Source organism: Papilio machaon, chromosome 15, assembly GCF_912999745.1.
Source record: "Papilio machaon chromosome 15, ilPapMach1.1, whole genome shotgun sequence".
In the NCBI taxonomy this organism is placed as follows: domain Eukaryota; kingdom Metazoa; phylum Arthropoda; class Insecta; order Lepidoptera; family Papilionidae; genus Papilio; species Papilio machaon.
The window spans coordinates 366,740-385,618 of NC_060000.1; the positions used below are offsets into that span (position 1 = coordinate 366,740).

Here is an 18,879-nt window from a genome sequence, read left to right on the forward strand (position 1 = left end):
TTCATACAATAAACTGTAACATCGAAACAAATTTCACGTATCTCTTGTTATTAATTATGCTTCAAAATGAATCCACACAACTGTAAAGTAATTAAAATTATATATTTTATTTAAATATATCTGTTTTTACATTATTTAGGTCTTAAGTAATTTGTTAAAAGGAATGCAATTAAAGAAATCAAATCAAAATTGTGTTACCGAGTAAATACGGTTGACGAAAAAAATCATATAACATTAAAAAATAATTAAAAATTGATTTTAACATGTATTAAAATGAAAATTAAAACTATAAATAATTATAATCAACGATAGAGAAGACGTATTAGACAATTATTATACATTTATACTATGTAGGAAACGAGAAATGATTAAGTTGAGTATAAACTAGAGCATTTACTTGTAACAGAACAATGAGCCACTCTATTTTGGAACGGAACGTGTTTTGGAAACTGTACTTTTACCTTTATTATATCATTCTGAAGAATGTTACATTACATAGAAATACTTGAAAAAATGCTCTAGTGTATATTCAATATTAGATTGAATATCTTCAGTCGACCGAAGTTGTAACGTGTTATGTCGGAGTGGAGGCTAGTGATGCTGGTGGTGCTCATCGATGGACCTGAGGTAGCAGCTGGTGCGAGAGCTGCAGCAGCAGCTTGAGTCCGGGCAGGAAGCCTGCGGCGGCTGCGAAGTCCACTCCGGTGGCCAGCGCGGTGGCGCACTGCAGCGCGTGCGGGAACTCGCGCGCCTGCACACACTGCGCGCACTCCCGCAGCGACGTCACCGCGCTCTCCGACAGCTGACACACACGCAACATCAGACCTTCTGCCCTCTCGCACTACCGCACTACCACACTCCCACACTGCGCGCACTCCCGCAGCGACGTCACCGCGCTCTCCGACAGCTGACACACACGCAACATCAGACCTTCTGCCCTCTCGCACTACCGCACTACCACACTCCCACACTGCGCGCACTCCCGCAGCGACGTCACCGCGCTCTCCGACAGCTGACACACACGCAACATCAGACCCTCTGCCCTCTCGCACTACCGCACTACCACACTCCCACACTGCGCGCACTCCCGCAGCGACGTCACCGCGCTCTCCGACAGCTGACACACACGCAACATCAGACCTTCTGCCCTCTCGCACTACCGCACTACCACACTCCCACACTGCGCGCACTCCCGCAGCGACGTCACCGCGCTCTCCGACAGCTGACACACACGCAACATCAGACCTTCTGCCCTCTCGCACTACCGCACTACCACACTCCCACACTGCGCGCACTCCCGCAGCGACGTCACCGCGCTCTCCGACAGCTGACACACACGCAACATCAGACCTTCTGCCCTCTCGCACTACCGCACTACCACACTCCCACACTGCGCGCACTCCCGCAGCGACGTCACCGCGCTCTCCGACAGCTGACACACACGCAACATCAGACCCTCTGCCCTCTCGCACTACTGCACTACCACACTCCCACACTGCGCGCACTCCCGCAGCGACGTCACCGCGCTCTCCGACAGCTGACACACACGCAACATCAGACCCTCTGCCCTCTCGCACTACCACACTACCACACTCCCACACTGCGCGCACTCCCGCAGCGACGTCACCGCGCTCTCCGACAGCTGACACACACGCAACATCAGACCCTCTGCCCTCTCGCACTACTGCACTACCACACTCCCACACTGCGCGCACTCCCGCAGCGACGTCACCGCGCTCTCCGACAGCTGACACACACGCAACATCAGACCTTCTGCCCTCTCGCACTACCGCACTACCACACTCCCACACTGCGCGCACTCCCGCAGCGACGTCACCGCGCTCTCCGACAGCTGACACACACGCAACATCAGACCCTCTGCCCTCTCGCACTACTGCACTACCACACTCCCACACTGCGCGCACTCCCGCAGCGACGTCACCGCGCTCTCCGACAGCTGACACACACGCAACATCAGACCCTCTGCCCTCTCGCACTACCACACTACCACACTCCCACACTGCGCGCACTCCCGCAGCGACGTCACCGCGCTCTCCGACAGCTGACACACACGCAACATCAGACCTTCTGCCCTCTCGCACTACCGCACTACCACACTCCCACACTGCGCGCACTCCCGCAGCGACGTCACCGCGCTCTCCGACAGCTGACACACACGCAACATCAGACCTTCTGCCCTCTCGCACTACCGCACTACCACACTCCCACACTGCGCGCACTCCCGCAGCGACGTCACCGCGCTCTCCGACAGCTGACACACACGCAACATCAGACCTTCTGCCCTCTCGCACTACCGCACTACCACACTCCCACACTGCGCGCACTCCCGCAGCGACGTCACCGCGCTCTCCGACAGCTGACACACACGCAACATCAGACCTTCTGCCCTCTCGCACTACCGCACTACCACACTCCCACACTGCGCGCACTCCCGCAGCGACGTCACCGCGCTCTCCGACAGCTGACACACACGCAACATCAGACCCTCTGCCCTCTCGCACTACCGCACTACCACACTCCCACACTGCGCGCACTCCCGCAGCGACGTCACCGCGCTCTCCGACAGCTGACACACACGCAACATCAGACCTTCTGCCCTCTCGCACTACCGCACTACCACACTCCCACACTGCGCGCACTCCCGCAGCGACGTCACCGCGCTCTCCGACAGCTGACACACACGCAACATCAGACCCTCTGCCCTCTCGCACTACCGCACTACCACACTCCCACACTGCGCGCACTCCCGCAGCGACGTCACCGCGCTCTCCGACAGCTGACACACACGCAACATCAGACCCTCTGCCCTCTCGCACTACCGCACTACCACACTCCCACACTGCGCGCACTCCCGCAGCGACGTCACCGCGCTCTCCGACAGCTGACACACACGCAACATCAGACCCTCTGCCCTCTCGCACTACCACACTACCACACTCCCACACTGCGCGCACTCCCGCAGCGACGTCACCGCGCTCTCCGACAGCTGACACACACGCAACATCAGACCCTCTGCCCTCTCGCACTACTGCACTACCACACTCCCACACTGCGCGCACTCCCGCAGCGACGTCACCGCGCTCTCCGACAGCTGACACACACGCAACATCAGACCTTCTGCCCTCTCGCACTACCGCACTACCACACTCCCACACTGCGCGCACTCCCGCAGCGACGTCACCGCGCTCTCCGACAGCTGACACACACGCAACATCAGACCCTCTGCCCTCTCGCACTACCGCACTACCACACTCCCACACTGCGCGCACTCCCGCAGCGACGTCACCGCGCTCTCCGACAGCTGACACACACGCAACATCAGACCCTCTGCCCTCTCGCACTACCACACTACCACACTCCCACACTGCGCGCACTCCCGCAGCGACGTCACCGCGCTCTCCGACAGCTGACACACACGCAACATCAGACCCTCTGCCCTCTCGCACTACTGCACTACCACACTCCCACACTGCGCGCACTCCCGCAGCGACGTCACCGCGCTCTCCGACAGCTGACACACACGCAACATCAGACCCTCTGCCCTCTCGCACTACCGCACTACCACACTCCCACACTGCGCGCACTCCCGCAGCGACGTCACCGCGCTCTCCGACAGCTGACACACACGCAACATCAGACCTTCTGCCCTCTCGCACTACCGCACTACCACACTCCCACACTGCGCGCACTCCCGCAGCGACGTCACCGCGCTCTCCGACAGCTGACACACACGCAACATCAGACCTTCTGCCCTCTCGCACTACCGCACTACCACACTCCCACACTGCGCGCACTCCCGCAGCGACGTCACCGCGCTCTCCGACAGCTGACACACACGCAACATCAGACCCTCTGCCCTCTCGCACTACCGCACTACCACACTCCCACACTGCGCGCACTTCCGCAGCGACGTCACCGCGCTCTCCGACAGCTGACACACACGCAACATCAGACCTTCTGCCCTCTCGCACTACCGCACTACCACACTCCCACACTGCGCGCACTCCCGCAGCGACGTCACCGCGCTCTCCGACAGCTGACACACACGCAACATCAGACCTTCTGCCCTCTCGCACTACCGCACTACCACACTCCCACACTGCGCGCACTCCCGCAGCGACGTCACCGCGCTCTCCGACAGCTGACACACACGCAACATCAGACCTTCTGCCCTCTCGCACTACCGCACTACCACACTCCCACACTGCGCGCACTCCCGCAGCGACGTCACCGCGCTCTCCGACAGCTGACACACACGCAACATCAGACCCTCTGCCCTCTCGCACTACCGCACTACCAAACTCCCACACTGCGCGCACTTCCGCAGCGACGTCACCGCGCTCTCCGACAGCTGACACACACGCAACATCAGACCTTCTGCCCTCTCGCACTACCGCACTACCACACTCCCACACTGCGCGCACTCCCGCAGCGACGTCACCGCGCTCTCCGACAGCTGACACACACGCAACATCAGACGCACACATCAACTCGCACTACCGCACTACCACACTCCCACACTACTATACTCACCCGGTATTCCCGCAGCAGGTCGTACAACGTCTCAAGTCTTCTCTGTACGTCGTCCAGCTTCCTCTTCATTTGCTGAAAAAAGAGGAGAATGAGCGACTTGTTCCGATGCGTCAGTAGACAGTTCCTGATCATGGTGGTAGTTAACAGACCGGGTTGGCGGCGTGCTGCGAGCACTCGGCCCGCAGCGAGTCGAACACTGTCTGCAGCACCGCGTACTGCTCCGGCAGCGGCGGCTTCTGCACCGGCGCGGGCGCAGGCGCGGGTGCCGGCGCCGGCGCTGGCTCCGCCTGCACAAGTATCACATCTTATATTGCAAATCCTCTGAAAAATCGGTATTTCTTTGATTGTATCAAACGATTTCGAACTAATTCATTCATCATAAATTCACCTGCTGATTGTAAACGGGCTGCTGTTGGTACTGCTGCTGGGGATATTGCTGGTCGGAGTAGAAGCCGGGCGCCGGCGCGGGGGCATAGCCCTGCGGGTTCAGAGGCACATGCTGCGGAGGCTCCGCCCCGAATAGCGGGTGAGTGATGGGCGCTTGCGCGGTCACCTCTTGCTTTAGCTACAAACGTACACATCACGTAATTCAACTTTATTCTACACTAATAAGGTTCTATATCTAAAAATAGTTATATGCGAATTACCGTGCCCACGAAAACCGTATGAGATAGATGTTTAGTATTCGATAAAAATGTTACCTTACAAAAAAAAAACACTAAATTAGTATCGACGTCAGAAATACCATATGCGGGAGCTAAAAGGTAAAACAATAATGATGTGTGTCCAACTCTGTGTCAGATGTAGGTACTTGTTATGTCAGGAATGCAACACGCGGATGTTCTCAACAACACATGCTGCTGATACACTCAAGGAAATCATTTTATGTAACAACTTATTGTTTAAAAAAGTAATACTCAGATCTACGTACTAAAATTATTATTCTCGTAAAATTTAGCAACATTTAATAAAATAAAAAAAGAAATATTGATATTTGATATATGACAAGACTAACAGTAAAGCCCTTCGTACACAAAGCAACATAAATCTTCGAAACTAATCTTGTATCTTTGCGACGCAAGTATCTTGTTGCCAGCGCTCCGTACACACAATATTGTATCGACGAAGCGTAAACTTAGATCTGCTCCATCTTTTTAAATATCGTAGCGACTTTTCTCACGATAAGCTTAGACAGGTTTCTGGCGACTACAGAACAAGTTCGAAGTTATTGAGTTTCGAAGATTTTCGTTGCTAGTGACGTTTACACTCAAACTCGGCAACAGGTCCTTCGAGCCAGATGTTTTACTGTCATAGTAGTTGACGACGAGCAGTTAAATGCGATACAAAATGAGGAATGTAGTGGCGAGGATTTCCTTGAATGCACCCCTAAGTACCTCTAGATGTAGTCTATGGTCAATAATGTGAGCCAACAGACGTGTGCCGGCGTGTCGGGCTGACATCTCCGCCGTGTCTAGCTGCTAGAATGTTCATACTCGTATTAACTTAAGCAAGCTTCGTCAATTTACAATCAATTATCTCTTATATATGAGATAGTTAATTGTACTCGGTCGTATTGTAAGATAGAGTTATACAAAAATACCTTTGGTTTAGAAGACATCATGGGCGGGTCGTTCCAGCCCGGCGCGACGCTGCGGGGCGGTGCGGGGGGTGCGGGGGGTGCGGCGGGCGCGGGGGGCCCGGGGTCCATACCCGCGTGTGCCGCGTAGCCGCCGTTGGCAGTCGGCTGCATCGGATTCATCGCAGCAGGGTTCAGTGGATTCATCATGGGGTTCATTGGTTGATTTAGTGAATTCATTTGTGCGGGATTGAGTGGGTTCATCGGTGCTGGTATCAGTGGGTTCAGGGGTGCCGCGTTGAGTGGGTTCGTGGGGTTGAGAGGAGCGGGGTTGATGGGGTTGATGGTGTTGGCGGGCGTCCTGGAGTAGGGCATTGCGTTGTGGTCGGGCGGCGGGCTGTTGTAGCCGGCGTACGCGTGCGGCTGTGAGGTCACGGGGTTGTTGTAACTGTACTGGTTGTAGTTGGGGGCTTGCACCGAGGGGTCCACTTTATATTTGGAACGACTCATTATTCCACCTGGAATGGAATACTTTTACGAGTTACATATTATCAATAAATATTATACTGTGAGAAGCATTGTATTGTAGTGCGATGCGTCGTGTACCTGAGTGCGCGGTGTGGGGGCCCACGCTGGGCGGGCGCGGCTGCTGGGCCTGCCAGCTGCCGGCATCAGATGCCACCGGCACACCTGTAACAAAATCAAGACCAACAAAGTGTGAAGTCGATAGAAAACAATAAGAATATGGCTGTTACTGAGGAGACCGTTTTATTCATTAGTTCTTTAAACATCATACGTACTCGAGCCGAAGGCGCCGGCGATGTCGTTGTGTGTGACGTGCTGGCGGTGCTGATGGTGCTGGGGGTACGAGTGCGGCTGGGGCTGCGAGTGCGCGCTGTGTGCGCTGTGTGCGCTCAGAGTGCGGGCGCGCGCGGGCTGCGGCTGGTGGTGCGGCTGCTGGGGCGGCTGGTGGTGCTGACGACGCATGCCCAGCGCGTGCTGCAGCCTGTCGGCGAGGTCACAGCGCGCACCGCGCAGCGCCCCCAGCGCACTCTGCAGACAGCCCTGCTCAGCCAGACGGTACGCGTACTCCTGCAGCGAGTCTGACGTCGTGTCCTCCTGCACATGTTTACAGTTAGTTAAGTAATCAGAAATCTTGACATTTTACCATCCGAACAGTTAAGAATTCAGTGTGACCTTCTGTTCTCTGCCGCGAGTCTCCGCGGCGCAGCGCAGCAGCAGCGCCAGCTCGGCTCGACGTATGAGGTCGGCGGCGTCGCCCGCACCCCGGCCCGCCCCGCTCGCCGGCAGCGCGTCCGCCCGCGCCGCGCACACGTAGCACAGCGTCGCCGCACACCTCAGCGCGGGATCCGACTCCTGGGATAGCTTGGCGCCCAGCATCTCTGTCACAGAAACACTACATTATATGAAAAGAAAAGACAGAAGAAACAAAGTGCAGTTACTGTATGTAGTGGTAACGTATATTACCGCAGTACTGCGGCAACATGTCGGTGTCGCAGTGTGTGACGAGTGCGGCGAGGGTGTGTCGCCAGCTGGCGGGGGCGGCGGCGGCCAGCAGGGCGGGCCAGCGCGCGCCGAGCACCGCGCCCGCCACCAGAGACACGGGGTCTCGCGCGCTGCCCGCCAGGTGGTACTGCTGCACCTTGCGCACCAGCTCGGGCCCACCTGACACACACGCACACAGTTAGCACAGCGACAGCAGGGGGCGGGTGTGGGAGTGGGGGGTGGTGGTGGTGGTGGGGGGCGAGAGTACCGAGCGCGGCGATCACGAGGGCGTCGGCGACGCGGCGCGCCTCCAGGCACAGCTCCACCGCCTCCTCCACGTTGCCGCACACCAGCGCGCGGCAGATCATGCTCGAAGGATCTGTACGCACGATAAATAACATTATTAGTGGTGATTTTGTCTTTCAATGCCACTCTTCGAAACTTTAAGACTAACCTTCCGCATTAGGTATGACGACGTTGGACACTGAAGGTGACAGCTCGATATTTGCAAGCTTTCTCTCGATCAGTGTGTGTGCGTCCTGCGACAAATACCAACAGTTACTATCATATTGCATAACTTGTAGCCATTCCACCATTCTAGATGTTAAATTAGTGATGACTTACTCTTCTAAAAATAACCAATATTGAAACTTTATCAATGTTCATAACGATAAAAGGAAAAGAAATAAAAGGGAGAACCGTACTTAGATACCTTAGCAAGGGGAAAGATGTTAAAGCACCAATACTAAAACATCCCTTAAGATACATAATGAGATATGTTTGTAAGTGTGTGCGTGTGCGTGTTCGTGTGCGTGTTCGTGTGCGTGCACTCACCGAGAGGTCAGTGCTGGTGTCAGTGGAGAGCTCAGCCTCAGTCTCTGTGCTCTCGCCCTGCGCCGCGCAAACGTTACACCAACACAAGGAACAGGTCAAAGTTTAGCCAACAGTTAGTTTACTAATTACAAATGGACAGTTGGTGTCATTTATGTTATTGAAGTGGGAAATAATGTTAGCAATCGAGTGCTTTATTAGATACCAAATTAGCTTAAGAATACAAGAGCTATTAAAGTTATATTAAAAAAATATAGATTATCATATTTTAGCCCCAGTTTGAGGAAGTTATCAAAGAATGTGTTCAAGTATTTATAGACAAAGTTAACTGATACATTGAGTATAGTACTAACTCTGCTGAGTGCGGCGAGGTCGTGCGGCGCGTCGCCGGATGTCGCGGTGCTCTTGAACTTGGCCGGGATCTCGTCCTGCTTGAAACCTGTCACAGCAATAACCATCGTCCATATAAAGTTATATTTTTGGAAAGAGGAGATCGGTCACTGATGTGGTGGACGTACCGAGCAGGTTGAGGAGCTCGGTGCGGAAGGTGGGCAGGAAGCTGGCGCGCAGGAAGAACCAGACGTAGCGGTCCTGCTGGTCGACGGCCGCCTCGCCGCGCTGCCGGCAGTACCTGCACACACACATCTTGTGTCACTGCCGCATTCACTGTGCTGCACCTCGCTGCACCTCGCTGCGGCCGAGCCCGGCTACTCACTCCGCCAGCTGGTCCGCCGCCGCCGGCTCCCGGCTGAGCGTCAGCCCCAGCACGCCGTCCAGCGCCGCCGCCCGCTCCACCAGCTCCGGCTCGCTCACCACCTGCACAAACATTCACGTAAATCGTTCAATGCGAATCTACTTTTTTATAAATTACATAAGGAAAGAATTTTGAATTCATTGAAAGTCCGAACCTGACTGATGTAGACCATCTTCTGAGAGCCAGCCTCTTGCGGGCATTTGTCGAAGGTTACCAGCTTGCCACCGAACTGAAACAAAACTATGTGCAGTAAACCTTTCCTAGATAATATCTGCGGCTTCGCGTTATAAATAAAAATATGAAATACCCCGAACTTGGCGGCTCGCGGGCGGCGCAGCCAGGCGGGCGCGCGGCTCGGCTGCGGCGGAGGCTGCGCCGGCGCACGGGACACACTCGGCAGCGCGCCCAGAGACCCCGCCACACCGAACGACTCCAGCATGCTGCTCTGCTTGTGCGGGCTCTGACAACGTACAACAAACACTCATACATCTATATAACCGCAGCGTAACTAGCACACTAGTGACGCAGCAGGAGCACCGACCGTCTGCAGCTGCGGCGCGGCGAGCAGCGCGTGCACCGCCACCTGCTGCTCGAAGGAGGAGCTGGAGAGCAGCGCGGGGCAGCGCGGGCACCACGACACGTCGAACGTCCACGCCGCCTCCTGGCACACCTCCACCACGATCTCCCCGCCCTGGACCACGACACATGAGATACATCGCCTTCAAAGTATTCTCACAGTCATATCAAGTGTGAGAGATGAGCGAGACGTACAGGCTTGGTGTTGTTGGGGTTCCACGCGAGCAGGCGGCCGTCCTTGCCCGCAGACAGCAGCAGGTCGGGGTCCTGGCGGCACCACGACAGCGCCAGCACGCCCTTGTCGTGACCCTCCAGCGTCACCAGCGGGGACGCCGCCAGTCTGACCACGAATGCAGTGATTTGAACATTTTTGCACTTGCACAGATCCAGAGATTTTACTCAATTTGTCTGTTAAGGTATACTTATATCCGACCTGAGGTCCCACAGCTGTATGACTGGGACCTGGTCGTCCTCGGAGGCGATGCAGAGCTGAGTGGCGACGGCCGGGTGCCAGGCCAGCGAGCGCCAGCGCGTGCGCGACTGCGCGTCACTGCAGAAATACAATATATAACGCACACTCCTTATAAATAGATGAAATAGACTTAAAAGTAGAGATTAAAATTTAAACAATGACAGAAACGTTTTGAATAAGTAATTCTACAAAACTTTATCGACATACCTAAGTTTCATGATGGGTTCATTCTTCCTAAGGTCCCAAACGACGCAACGGTTTGCAAATGTTGACCCTAAAATATGTTGCACCTGAAAAATTCATTAATCAATTTAAAAAAAAGAATTTTGCAAATAAATGTAGAAGACAGTACATGTGAACACAAGCTTAATTAATACATTGTTTTTAAATGAGTCCAACACCTTTGTGAGTTGTTTACCTGCTGGTTCCAGGCGAGGCCCTGCACATGATCGTAAGGCTGGTTCCTGTTGCCAGGGGACATGGGCTGGCTCGTATTGTTCAGGTCCCAGATGAAGATCTCACTCTCCGATGCACCAGATGCCAGCAAATTCTTCTGGTATGGATTGATGTCTAATGCTGACACATGGCCTGGATATCGAAATTTAATTAAAGCAAAAATGAGAGAGACATCTTGATTCTTGTTTTTTTAAGAGAAAAAAGAATCTTAATTCCACACATAATACAATGTGTCTATTTTTTAATTTTAAACATGTATACAAAATTATAAACAACCAGTAATTTATTTTCTTTCAAAGTAAAAGATTGAAAAACATATTTTTACATCAAATCAAAACAAAGTTATGATATATGATAGCCATTCTATATACAAAAGCGATTAATAACAAAATTATATGAACAGATTCATAATCATATGAACACAAATACTGCATCATGTATTCTTACTGTTTATATACTACAATTAACAAAAACTTAGAAAAATTATTAAGTAAAAAATACTTGTGTTTTATTAAATTTTTCAACTAATAAAAACTAACATATTTGGAACTGTAAAAAATGAGTAAAATGTTATTGAGTTCTAAAACTGACTCACAATTTTAGTAGCTCTAACATAAGAGATAATGTTATCATGTAATGTTTTATTTGACAAAGCAAGCTACAAACCACTGTGTGTATTTTACTGGGTCGAGTACATACTAACCAATAGAAGTTAGACAATTTTGATGATTATGAATTACATTCTAACATGAAACACTGTCATGTAGTAAGATCACAATAACTACAATTTTTGGATATTTTGGTTCCTCAGGCATTTTCTTCAACATGGAGAGTACTGTGCAGTTCAATTTTGGCATACTTATGGGCAGAAAAGGCTTTCAAATAGCCTCCTGTTGGACAACATTCAGATCTTTTTGCAATTTCAGACCCATTACCTACCTTTTATTGACCGAGGACAAGACGTATAGAGAGAGAATATTTCCCCTCTCTATGTATCCCTGCCTTCATCAAATTCACATCCTTTAATTATAAAAAAAGGGTGGGTAGAGAAAAAGGATTTAAATTAGAGCTTCTGTACACACATTCATCAGACAAAACACGGATTTACTTCCAACTTACTGAACCTTGACTTCTGTGTGGTTGTGGTAATGCATACAAGCATGCATATTCATGTGACATATGTCATATTAACGTTAAAGATTACTAGTAAAGCATCACAATTCACCGCTGTGTTTTGAGCTAGTTCCGACAAGTGCTTCCGCAGAGCCAGTCTGGAGCTTCTCAGCATTGTAAAACTGAAGCAAGCCTCCATCGCAGCCTCCCACCACCACTCCTGCTCCTGACCACACCAACTTTTGGAATCTGTAAGATTAATTAATTTTTTTGGTAATAACATATTACTATTTAAATTAATATGCATTTATATGTCATTCAACGAATAATTTCTAATTGAAAACAGCAATATTTATTTTTCGAAACCGATTGTAACATTGCCAATTAAAAAAAATACATGGGCTGTAATTATCTGGAACTCCACTGCTAAAACTGCTTTTTTTAATCAAATGTAAATTAAACTTTATATACATATAGAACTTTTTTTTTAAATACACATGGTTCATAAGAAATTAGTTATCATTTAATGCCTTTTCAATCTCTTTCAAATCTGGCCTTTTTAAATTAAATACAGACTTTGAAAATATTATGGTGAATAAAACACCCACTTATGTTGTGTCTGCAGACTAGCTTTGAGCTCTAAATCCATTCCAGGCTCCTCCAAATTCAGAGAATATAGTTCCAAGCTTGAATTAGAACTGAATGATGCATCGACTTGCTGCGCAGCAGTGCCGGCCGCCAGCATTATCGGATACTGCTCCGCCGGCGACCAGCTCACATTCACCGTCCTCTTTAACTCTTTGATCTTCATTTTTAAGCCACTTTTTCACTGTAAATCACAGTAATATCAATTGAAAACAAGCCGAAAAGCAAATACAGTTACTACGAAATTATGTCACCACTATTGATAGAAAACAACTGTAGGAGTATCAAAAGCCATTGATTAGAGAATGCAAATTAATCTTGAAAGTCGAAAACAATATTTTTAATACTTAAATATAAATAATTTTAATAAAGTTTCAAGATATTCACCATAAAAACACCGAGTTGGCACTTCCAACGTGGCTGACGTAAATATTTCTCATTTGACAGATTTCTTGACTTAAAATGTCATCAAATTGAGATAGATTAAAAATAATTTTCGATTTCTTTTATAGATTAAACAATTACATGTATTACCTTCATCCACTCTACCATACATCATTCGTCCACTACACCGAAATCTCCTTTTCTTCTGGGTTATATACTGAATTATGTATAATTAATAAAACTACAGCCATTAAATAAAAGAACACATTATGTAGAATATAAAGAACGATTCTATTTAATAAGTTAAGGGTAATTTCCATAGTAACAAACAATTCAAATGTATTTTAATTCTCTAGTTAGTAGGTAAGGTTTTTAAATATATTTTAGTTTCGTTGCTCCGTCCTTATTTTTTTAAATAAATTCTGCCAGTGATCAAAAGAGAAGAAAATGAAGAACATATGTCAAAATATAATATGACAATATTTATAATTCAAAATATATTTCAGAAATAATAAGTGGTGATTTCTTAAAATCAATGTCTAAAATTACCAAAAGAAAAAACTAAAGGTGAGTAAGTCATGGTTTTAAACACTTACTTAAATATAGTATAACTGAAGCTATTCCATTTTCCCTTGGACCGAGACCAATCTGACGTTTTACAGAGTTCACGATGCCACTTGTAATGAGCAAAGACGAGTGGTCCCGCATCGTGAGCTGGACGGACTCCAACCGCGAGAATCCAGAAACGGTGCGGCGACGGGAGTACATCCGCTACTTGCACGAGACCAGCCAGGCCATGACCAAAGCTTGGCCTAATTCACTAGAGGTAACTTTTCTTCATTTACAGTTTTTATAAACGAGAAATAGGTTTACAGGTCAACAGATATAACTCAACTTTGCTTGCTGGACCTATCAAATAGTTAACTGGTAACCACTTATCAGGATCAAGTATACACTAACTACTCGCTTACTGTGAATCCTAAGGTGAGAGGCTTAAAATGTATTTTTTTTCCTTCCTATAAAGGATATCATATATTCCAGAATGTGAACAAACGCAACGAGGAGCTGCGCCGTGCGCGCATAGCGGCGGCAGAGCAGGCCAACACGGACTTCTACAAGCAGTACGTGCGCCGACGCCGCGAAGAACAGCGGCGGCTCATGGCTGGTGCTAGGGACATTATTTTTAAGAACAAGGATGCGCCAAAGATGTTATTGAGGTATAACATACTTTTGCTTCGTTAAAGTGTTAGTACCAGAGGTCTGTTGAAATAAAAACTAGTACAACGCATTGTATATTTAAAATATGTTCTCTTGTGGTATTATACAGGGCAGTTATAGAGTCGGTGACGCAGAAGGAGCGTGAGGAGCAGGTGAAATTCCTTGGGGAGCTACGGCGGCAGGCGGCGCAGCGCAAGCGAGACGACGACGCGGAGATCACGCGCAACGCGGAGGAGTGGAACCGCCTCATGGCGACCAGGAAGCAGCGCCGGTTCGAAGTAAACAAGAAATACCAGCGGGAAATTTTAGATCAGTTAGTCTAGTTTTACTATAAGGGCCTCTATCATAAAATATTTTTGTTAAGCTTTTAAATAAGTTGAAATAATCGGGGCGAATGCGCAGAGCGGCGGAGGTGGCGGAGCGCAGGCGGCGCGAGCACGAGACAGAGCTGCGGCAGCAGCAGCAGGATAACATCAAAGCCAATGAAGAGATGGACACCATCAAACAGTTCGAGGACGATTTTGTAAGAATGTATAATAAGTACATTTATTATTAACACTTTAAAAAAAAAAGAAAAAATGTCTTGTTTTCGTGTGGTTATGCGGTATCGTTGTTTATGCAGAAAGAGCGGGAGAAGGCGCGCATATTCCGCGACATGGAGCAGGCGCGGCGCGAGGTGGAGGCGCGGCGCAGCGAATGCGCGGCGCGCGACCGTCTGGACGACCGCCTCATACAAGTGCTGCAGAACACGCGCGCGCGGGTCGACCGCCGCCGCAAGCAGACCGAGAAGGGAGTCAGTATCGTATAGCCGTGTTTAAAGCAATCATACAATTTTTTGAACCGTTCATTCTCGATTTGTTATGTTTCCGGCTGAGTGTAGATGGTCTCCTAGTACATAAAGGTTGATTATGTACATATTACGTGTGATCTTCTTAAAAGTGAAGTGAGCCGGGTTCTGTACTGTTTCCGAATAGCCTTCATCTTCTCATATCCATATCATTTACCTCACAGATCCAAGAAGAGAAGCAGCGCGTGCTGCATGCAATCAGCATGCAGCTGGCGACCGGGGACGCAGCACGCGAGCAGCACGAGCGAGAGATCCTCAACAAGGCCATCAAGGAGCAGCAGCTCAAGTCAGTCGCGCACGAATCTTCTTAATAGTAGATGTAAAAATTTCAGTTTCATCTGTGGTCGACTGCGGGAAGTAATTCTTTAAGTAAGTAGCTCGTCAAAAAGGTTATTAACTCACTTTTGCCAACGTATTCCAATTGTTTTACGATGTTTAACATAAAAGCTACTTGAACATATTGTATATTTGCGTAGAGAAGAGGCGAGGCACGAGAGCGAGGTGCAGAAGCGAGGGCGCATGCGGGCGGAGCGCGAGCAGCTGCACTTGCAGCAACTCCGCGATGAGGAGGAGCGTCTGCACCGTCTGCACACCACACGCTCCTGGGAAATGCTCAACAGGTCTACATGCCTACCACTACACACTGCTTAGTTTTTTGTACGATCCAGGACGTCAATTACTATCCTATTTTTCGTCGATATTAACATTAATAATATCAATAATTAACATTATTGTCTTTTACATTTTCTCTGAAAAACTGGGTATATATTTAACTGATTGAGCAGATTTAAGAACGTTGAGCTGTACGAGGATTACGTGTCCAAGCTGCGCGAGGAGAAGCACCGCAAGACCCAGGAGCACCGCGCGGACCTGCTGCGGCTGTGGGTGCGTCTCGTGCCCACATATTGTTTCACTTACAATATTGTTGTACTCGTACATATTATGCGACAAACCTCATAAGTGGCTTGTAAACGTATCACATACACACCTCTTTTACCTTTACAGCATCTTCATTTTCGACCCCTTCACTTTCACCATCCAAAACTCATCCTGAACGTAGACGAAGTCTTGATTGTCACTTAGAAGGTGTAGTCTTTTATAATTTATACAAAGTAGTAGTATTGCGGTAATCCGATACAGAAAGAGCGAGAGGAGCGCGACGCGGCGGAGGTGGCTGCACGGCGCGAGTTCTACGGCGCGCGCGCAGAGAGACTGCTGCGCGAAGAGGAGCGCCGCCTGCTGGAGCACGCCGCCGCGCTCGTGCAGGAGGCGCGCCAGCAACACCGCCCCGAGTACCCGCTGCATCGCGCCGTTCACGTATGCCTCCCCCCCCCCCACTGACCCACTCCTACAAGTCTCCAATATTGCTCTGCCGCTTGAAATTCTCTCTGAAAAAAATGGCTTTTACTGGACTCGTTTACAGAAGACGTCCTATTGCTATGTTTTCCTGGTTCCGTTCTGGAATGATGGACACATAATATGGAATTTTGGTCCTTAACAACAAAAGGCTTTTAACTTGTGCAGAACTACTGCAAGCAGCAGCGGCTGTACAGCATGCCGCCCCTGCCGCGGCCGCTACAGCTGCACTTCCCGAAGTACGCGCCCGAGGACCGCTCCGGGCAGGCGGCGCCACTGGACGAAGCCCCGCCCTCGACAGTAGCCCCGCCCACAACTGACACGGGGAAAAGAGATGGACTCGTCCAAGGGGTATGTTTAAATTCACCATTTTGATTCTATTTAGGTTTGACACTCTTTATGAACATTTTCTAGACTAGTTTTAATTCCAGACTAAATCTACAAGTGGTGGACAGGACGAAACTGAACAAGCATACAAACGCCGAGGACCTGCAAATGGCCTTCAGAGGAAGAGTGCAGAGGTAAGCTTTAACTTTGCTTGAGATCTGATCATTGTAACATTTTTATGATGAGACTCAAGGGGGTCGCCAGCCGATGATCTAAGCTAGATCTAGGAGGCTAGTTTTTTGTTCCAGAGGGAAAGCTTTTTAACTCGTGGTCCAATTTTTTTAATGAAATATTGGTTTGCAAACATCTTAGTGTTTTGTAGTATTACGAGTATATCTTTTACTTTTTCGGTTCTCTAGAGGTCGGGTAGGGGGGGGGGGGGCAGCTGACCTTTGCCCCTCCTTGGTCACTGCGGTTACCCGAATGTAATAACTCTCCATCTACAGTTTACATAGACTTAATTTTAATACCCTTTAGTTACCCTTCCCTGTCTATGGTCAACGGTCACTTCGCTATTTCGGCGAATTCGGGTACCCTCTTGCTCGTTTGCCATCTTATATTATAAAAAAGAATAGATTTAAGTTTTGTTTGTAAGTACAACATAAGAACCTTATTGTATTTTCAGGAAGAGCTGACTCTCCCCCCCATAAGCCAGACCATAGACAAGTCGCGCGGCTCGCCGCATAGCAAATGAAACAAGTTATATAGAAAATATTCTTTTATTTTATATGTTTAGATCTGTTTTTTTTTTGTTTATTGTAGAGAGTTCATGGCACAATGGTGAGATGGGTGACTAGAGATGACAAAATTTCGTTGTTGTATGTTCATGTATGAGATACGCAGACATACATACAAAGATGGAGGCTATCGTATATATATATTTCATAAAAAACTCTATATTTTCCATCTAAAATATTATATGTTGCGTGTCTCATTCACTTCATAACATAATTAAATATTCGTTGGGCTTAAAAAATGGTTGTTTACTTAATATAACTTAAATTTAGACAAATATTTTAAATGGCTACAATTGTTTCTTTGGTCACATTGAGTGTAGATTTTGTTCGACGGTGGATTTCATATTTTGGCTAAGATTATAATGAACGAGTTGACAATATTTGTACGAATAAATGATTAATAGAAAATTTTAATATATAAAAACAAACCGACAGACAGACTTACATTAAATGTTACTATTTACAATCACTAGTATATTTACTTTAAATTATTTACATCTTAAATAAAATGTATTTTTGTGCGCGTTTAAACAAGTGTTTTTTATCAGAGGTAAAGGTTTTTTTTAGTTAAGGCGATAGAATTGTGCCAATTGATAATTAAACTCTCAGCAATTTAATATTATATTTCACTTTGGTTTGTTATTGTCTAAAATGATATTAAACTATGGAAATTATAAAAAAAATCTGAAATGCGATATGTCAAATATAAATTCTTATCAACAATATAATCAACAAAGTAAAGTGTACATCTAAAAAAAAAATGTCAAAATCCCTAGTAGAAAAAAACATAGTCTTACATAACATCCGGACGAGCGGCTGCAGAAATGGCTTCTTAATGAAATCAAAGTCAGAAAAAATTGAATAGAAATGTCAGAATTATAGAAATCAGAAAGATATCAGTCGAACAATTTTCAGCTACTCGTCGGGTTAAAGAAATACTGTTTAAGAGTCCCACCTACTTACAAGCATTTATCTCTGTCTACTTCGTATTTTTAATGTAGTTTCCAGTTTAATGTGAACTCAGTCGTGGAACGTTCGAGATTCGATCGAGTCGCGGTCGCTAACTTAACCTAAACTTAGCCTAACTTGTACTTTCCTGCGTCTCGAAACATGTTACTTAGTTTGATCATTTTTACAGATATGGCAAGTTGCGTTATTCATTGAAAATTATATGAAGTTAAATAGAAAAAAGAAAAAAAAATAGCCCCAACATACTTATTACAGTCATAGCATCCATTTTTGACTTGAAATAAAAATTATACGATTTTTGCAATCTAAAAATTTTCTAAGTTTTTAGAGTTCTCATATTTTTTGGAGGTTGTCTAAAGTTGTTTTTTTTGTAAACAACACGATAGCGCATAGTTTATTATAAACATAGTACATACAGAGACAATATCTCCTATCTTTCAATCGCACGCAATACAACTTGCGGCAAACACGAAACAAACATAACCCTAGGCGGACAAA

General features: G+C 47.9%; 2 protein-coding genes across 2 annotated transcripts; one reads left to right on the plus strand and one right to left on the minus strand.

The window, feature by feature from the left end:
* Positions 1-530: 530 nt before the first annotated feature.
* LOC106718306 (protein transport protein Sec31A) lies at positions 531-12,928 on the minus strand. The gene is made up of 25 exons (XM_045681130.1): positions 12,871-12,928; positions 12,447-12,667; positions 11,951-12,087; positions 10,688-10,857; positions 10,477-10,559; positions 10,231-10,347; positions 9,993-10,137; positions 9,748-9,912; positions 9,529-9,669; positions 9,376-9,450; positions 9,183-9,283; positions 8,986-9,098; positions 8,821-8,906; positions 8,471-8,527; positions 8,091-8,175; positions 7,905-8,015; positions 7,619-7,816; positions 7,328-7,533; positions 6,931-7,249; positions 6,737-6,820; positions 6,155-6,648; positions 4,943-5,119; positions 4,704-4,841; positions 4,555-4,626; positions 531-802 (listed from the first exon to the last, which is right to left on the minus strand). Exons 2-25 carry the CDS (start codon positions 12,647-12,649, stop codon positions 611-613), a joined length of 3,669 nt encoding a protein of 1,222 aa, XP_045537086.1. The 5' UTR covers positions 12,650-12,667; positions 12,871-12,928; the 3' UTR covers positions 531-610.
* Positions 12,929-13,357: 429 nt separating this feature from the next.
* Positions 13,358-16,663, plus strand: LOC106718286 (trichohyalin). Its single transcript, XM_014512336.2, has 11 exons — positions 13,358-13,434; positions 13,530-13,693; positions 13,909-14,084; positions 14,195-14,398; positions 14,488-14,608; positions 14,708-14,878; positions 15,097-15,218; positions 15,409-15,552; positions 15,718-15,817; positions 16,073-16,249; positions 16,457-16,663. The coding sequence occupies exons 2-11, from the start codon at positions 13,538-13,540 to the stop codon at positions 16,661-16,663; spliced, it is 1,578 nt and encodes a 525-aa protein (XP_014367822.2). The 5' UTR covers positions 13,358-13,434; positions 13,530-13,537.
* Positions 16,664-18,879: the final 2,216 nt, after the last annotated feature.

What these genes read in the sequence shown, in the direction of transcription:
- LOC106718306 (XM_045681130.1), bottom strand. Translation starts at nt 12,649, where the DNA reads ATGAAGATCAAAGAGTTAAAGAGGACGGTGAATGTGAGCTGGTCGCCG. An exon ending in CTCGCGGCAGAGAACAGAAG is followed by an intron (nt 7,250 to 7,327) that starts GTCACACTGAAT and finishes AAACATGTGCAG; the next exon opens with GAGGACACGACGTCAGACTC. An exon ending in AGCCCGTTTACAATCAGCAG is followed by an intron (nt 4,842 to 4,942) that starts GTGAATTTATGA and finishes ATACTTGTGCAG; the next exon opens with GCGGAGCCAGCGCCGGCGCC.
- LOC106718286 (XM_014512336.2), top strand. Translation starts at nt 13,538, where the DNA reads ATGCCACTTGTAATGAGCAAAGACGAGTGGTCCCGCATCGTGAGCTGG. An exon ending in AACAGTTCGAGGACGATTTT is followed by an intron (nt 14,609 to 14,707) that starts GTAAGAATGTAT and finishes TTGTTTATGCAG; the next exon opens with AAAGAGCGGGAGAAGGCGCG. An exon ending in CGCTGCATCGCGCCGTTCAC is followed by an intron (nt 16,250 to 16,456) that starts GTATGCCTCCCC and finishes TAACTTGTGCAG; the next exon opens with AACTACTGCAAGCAGCAGCG.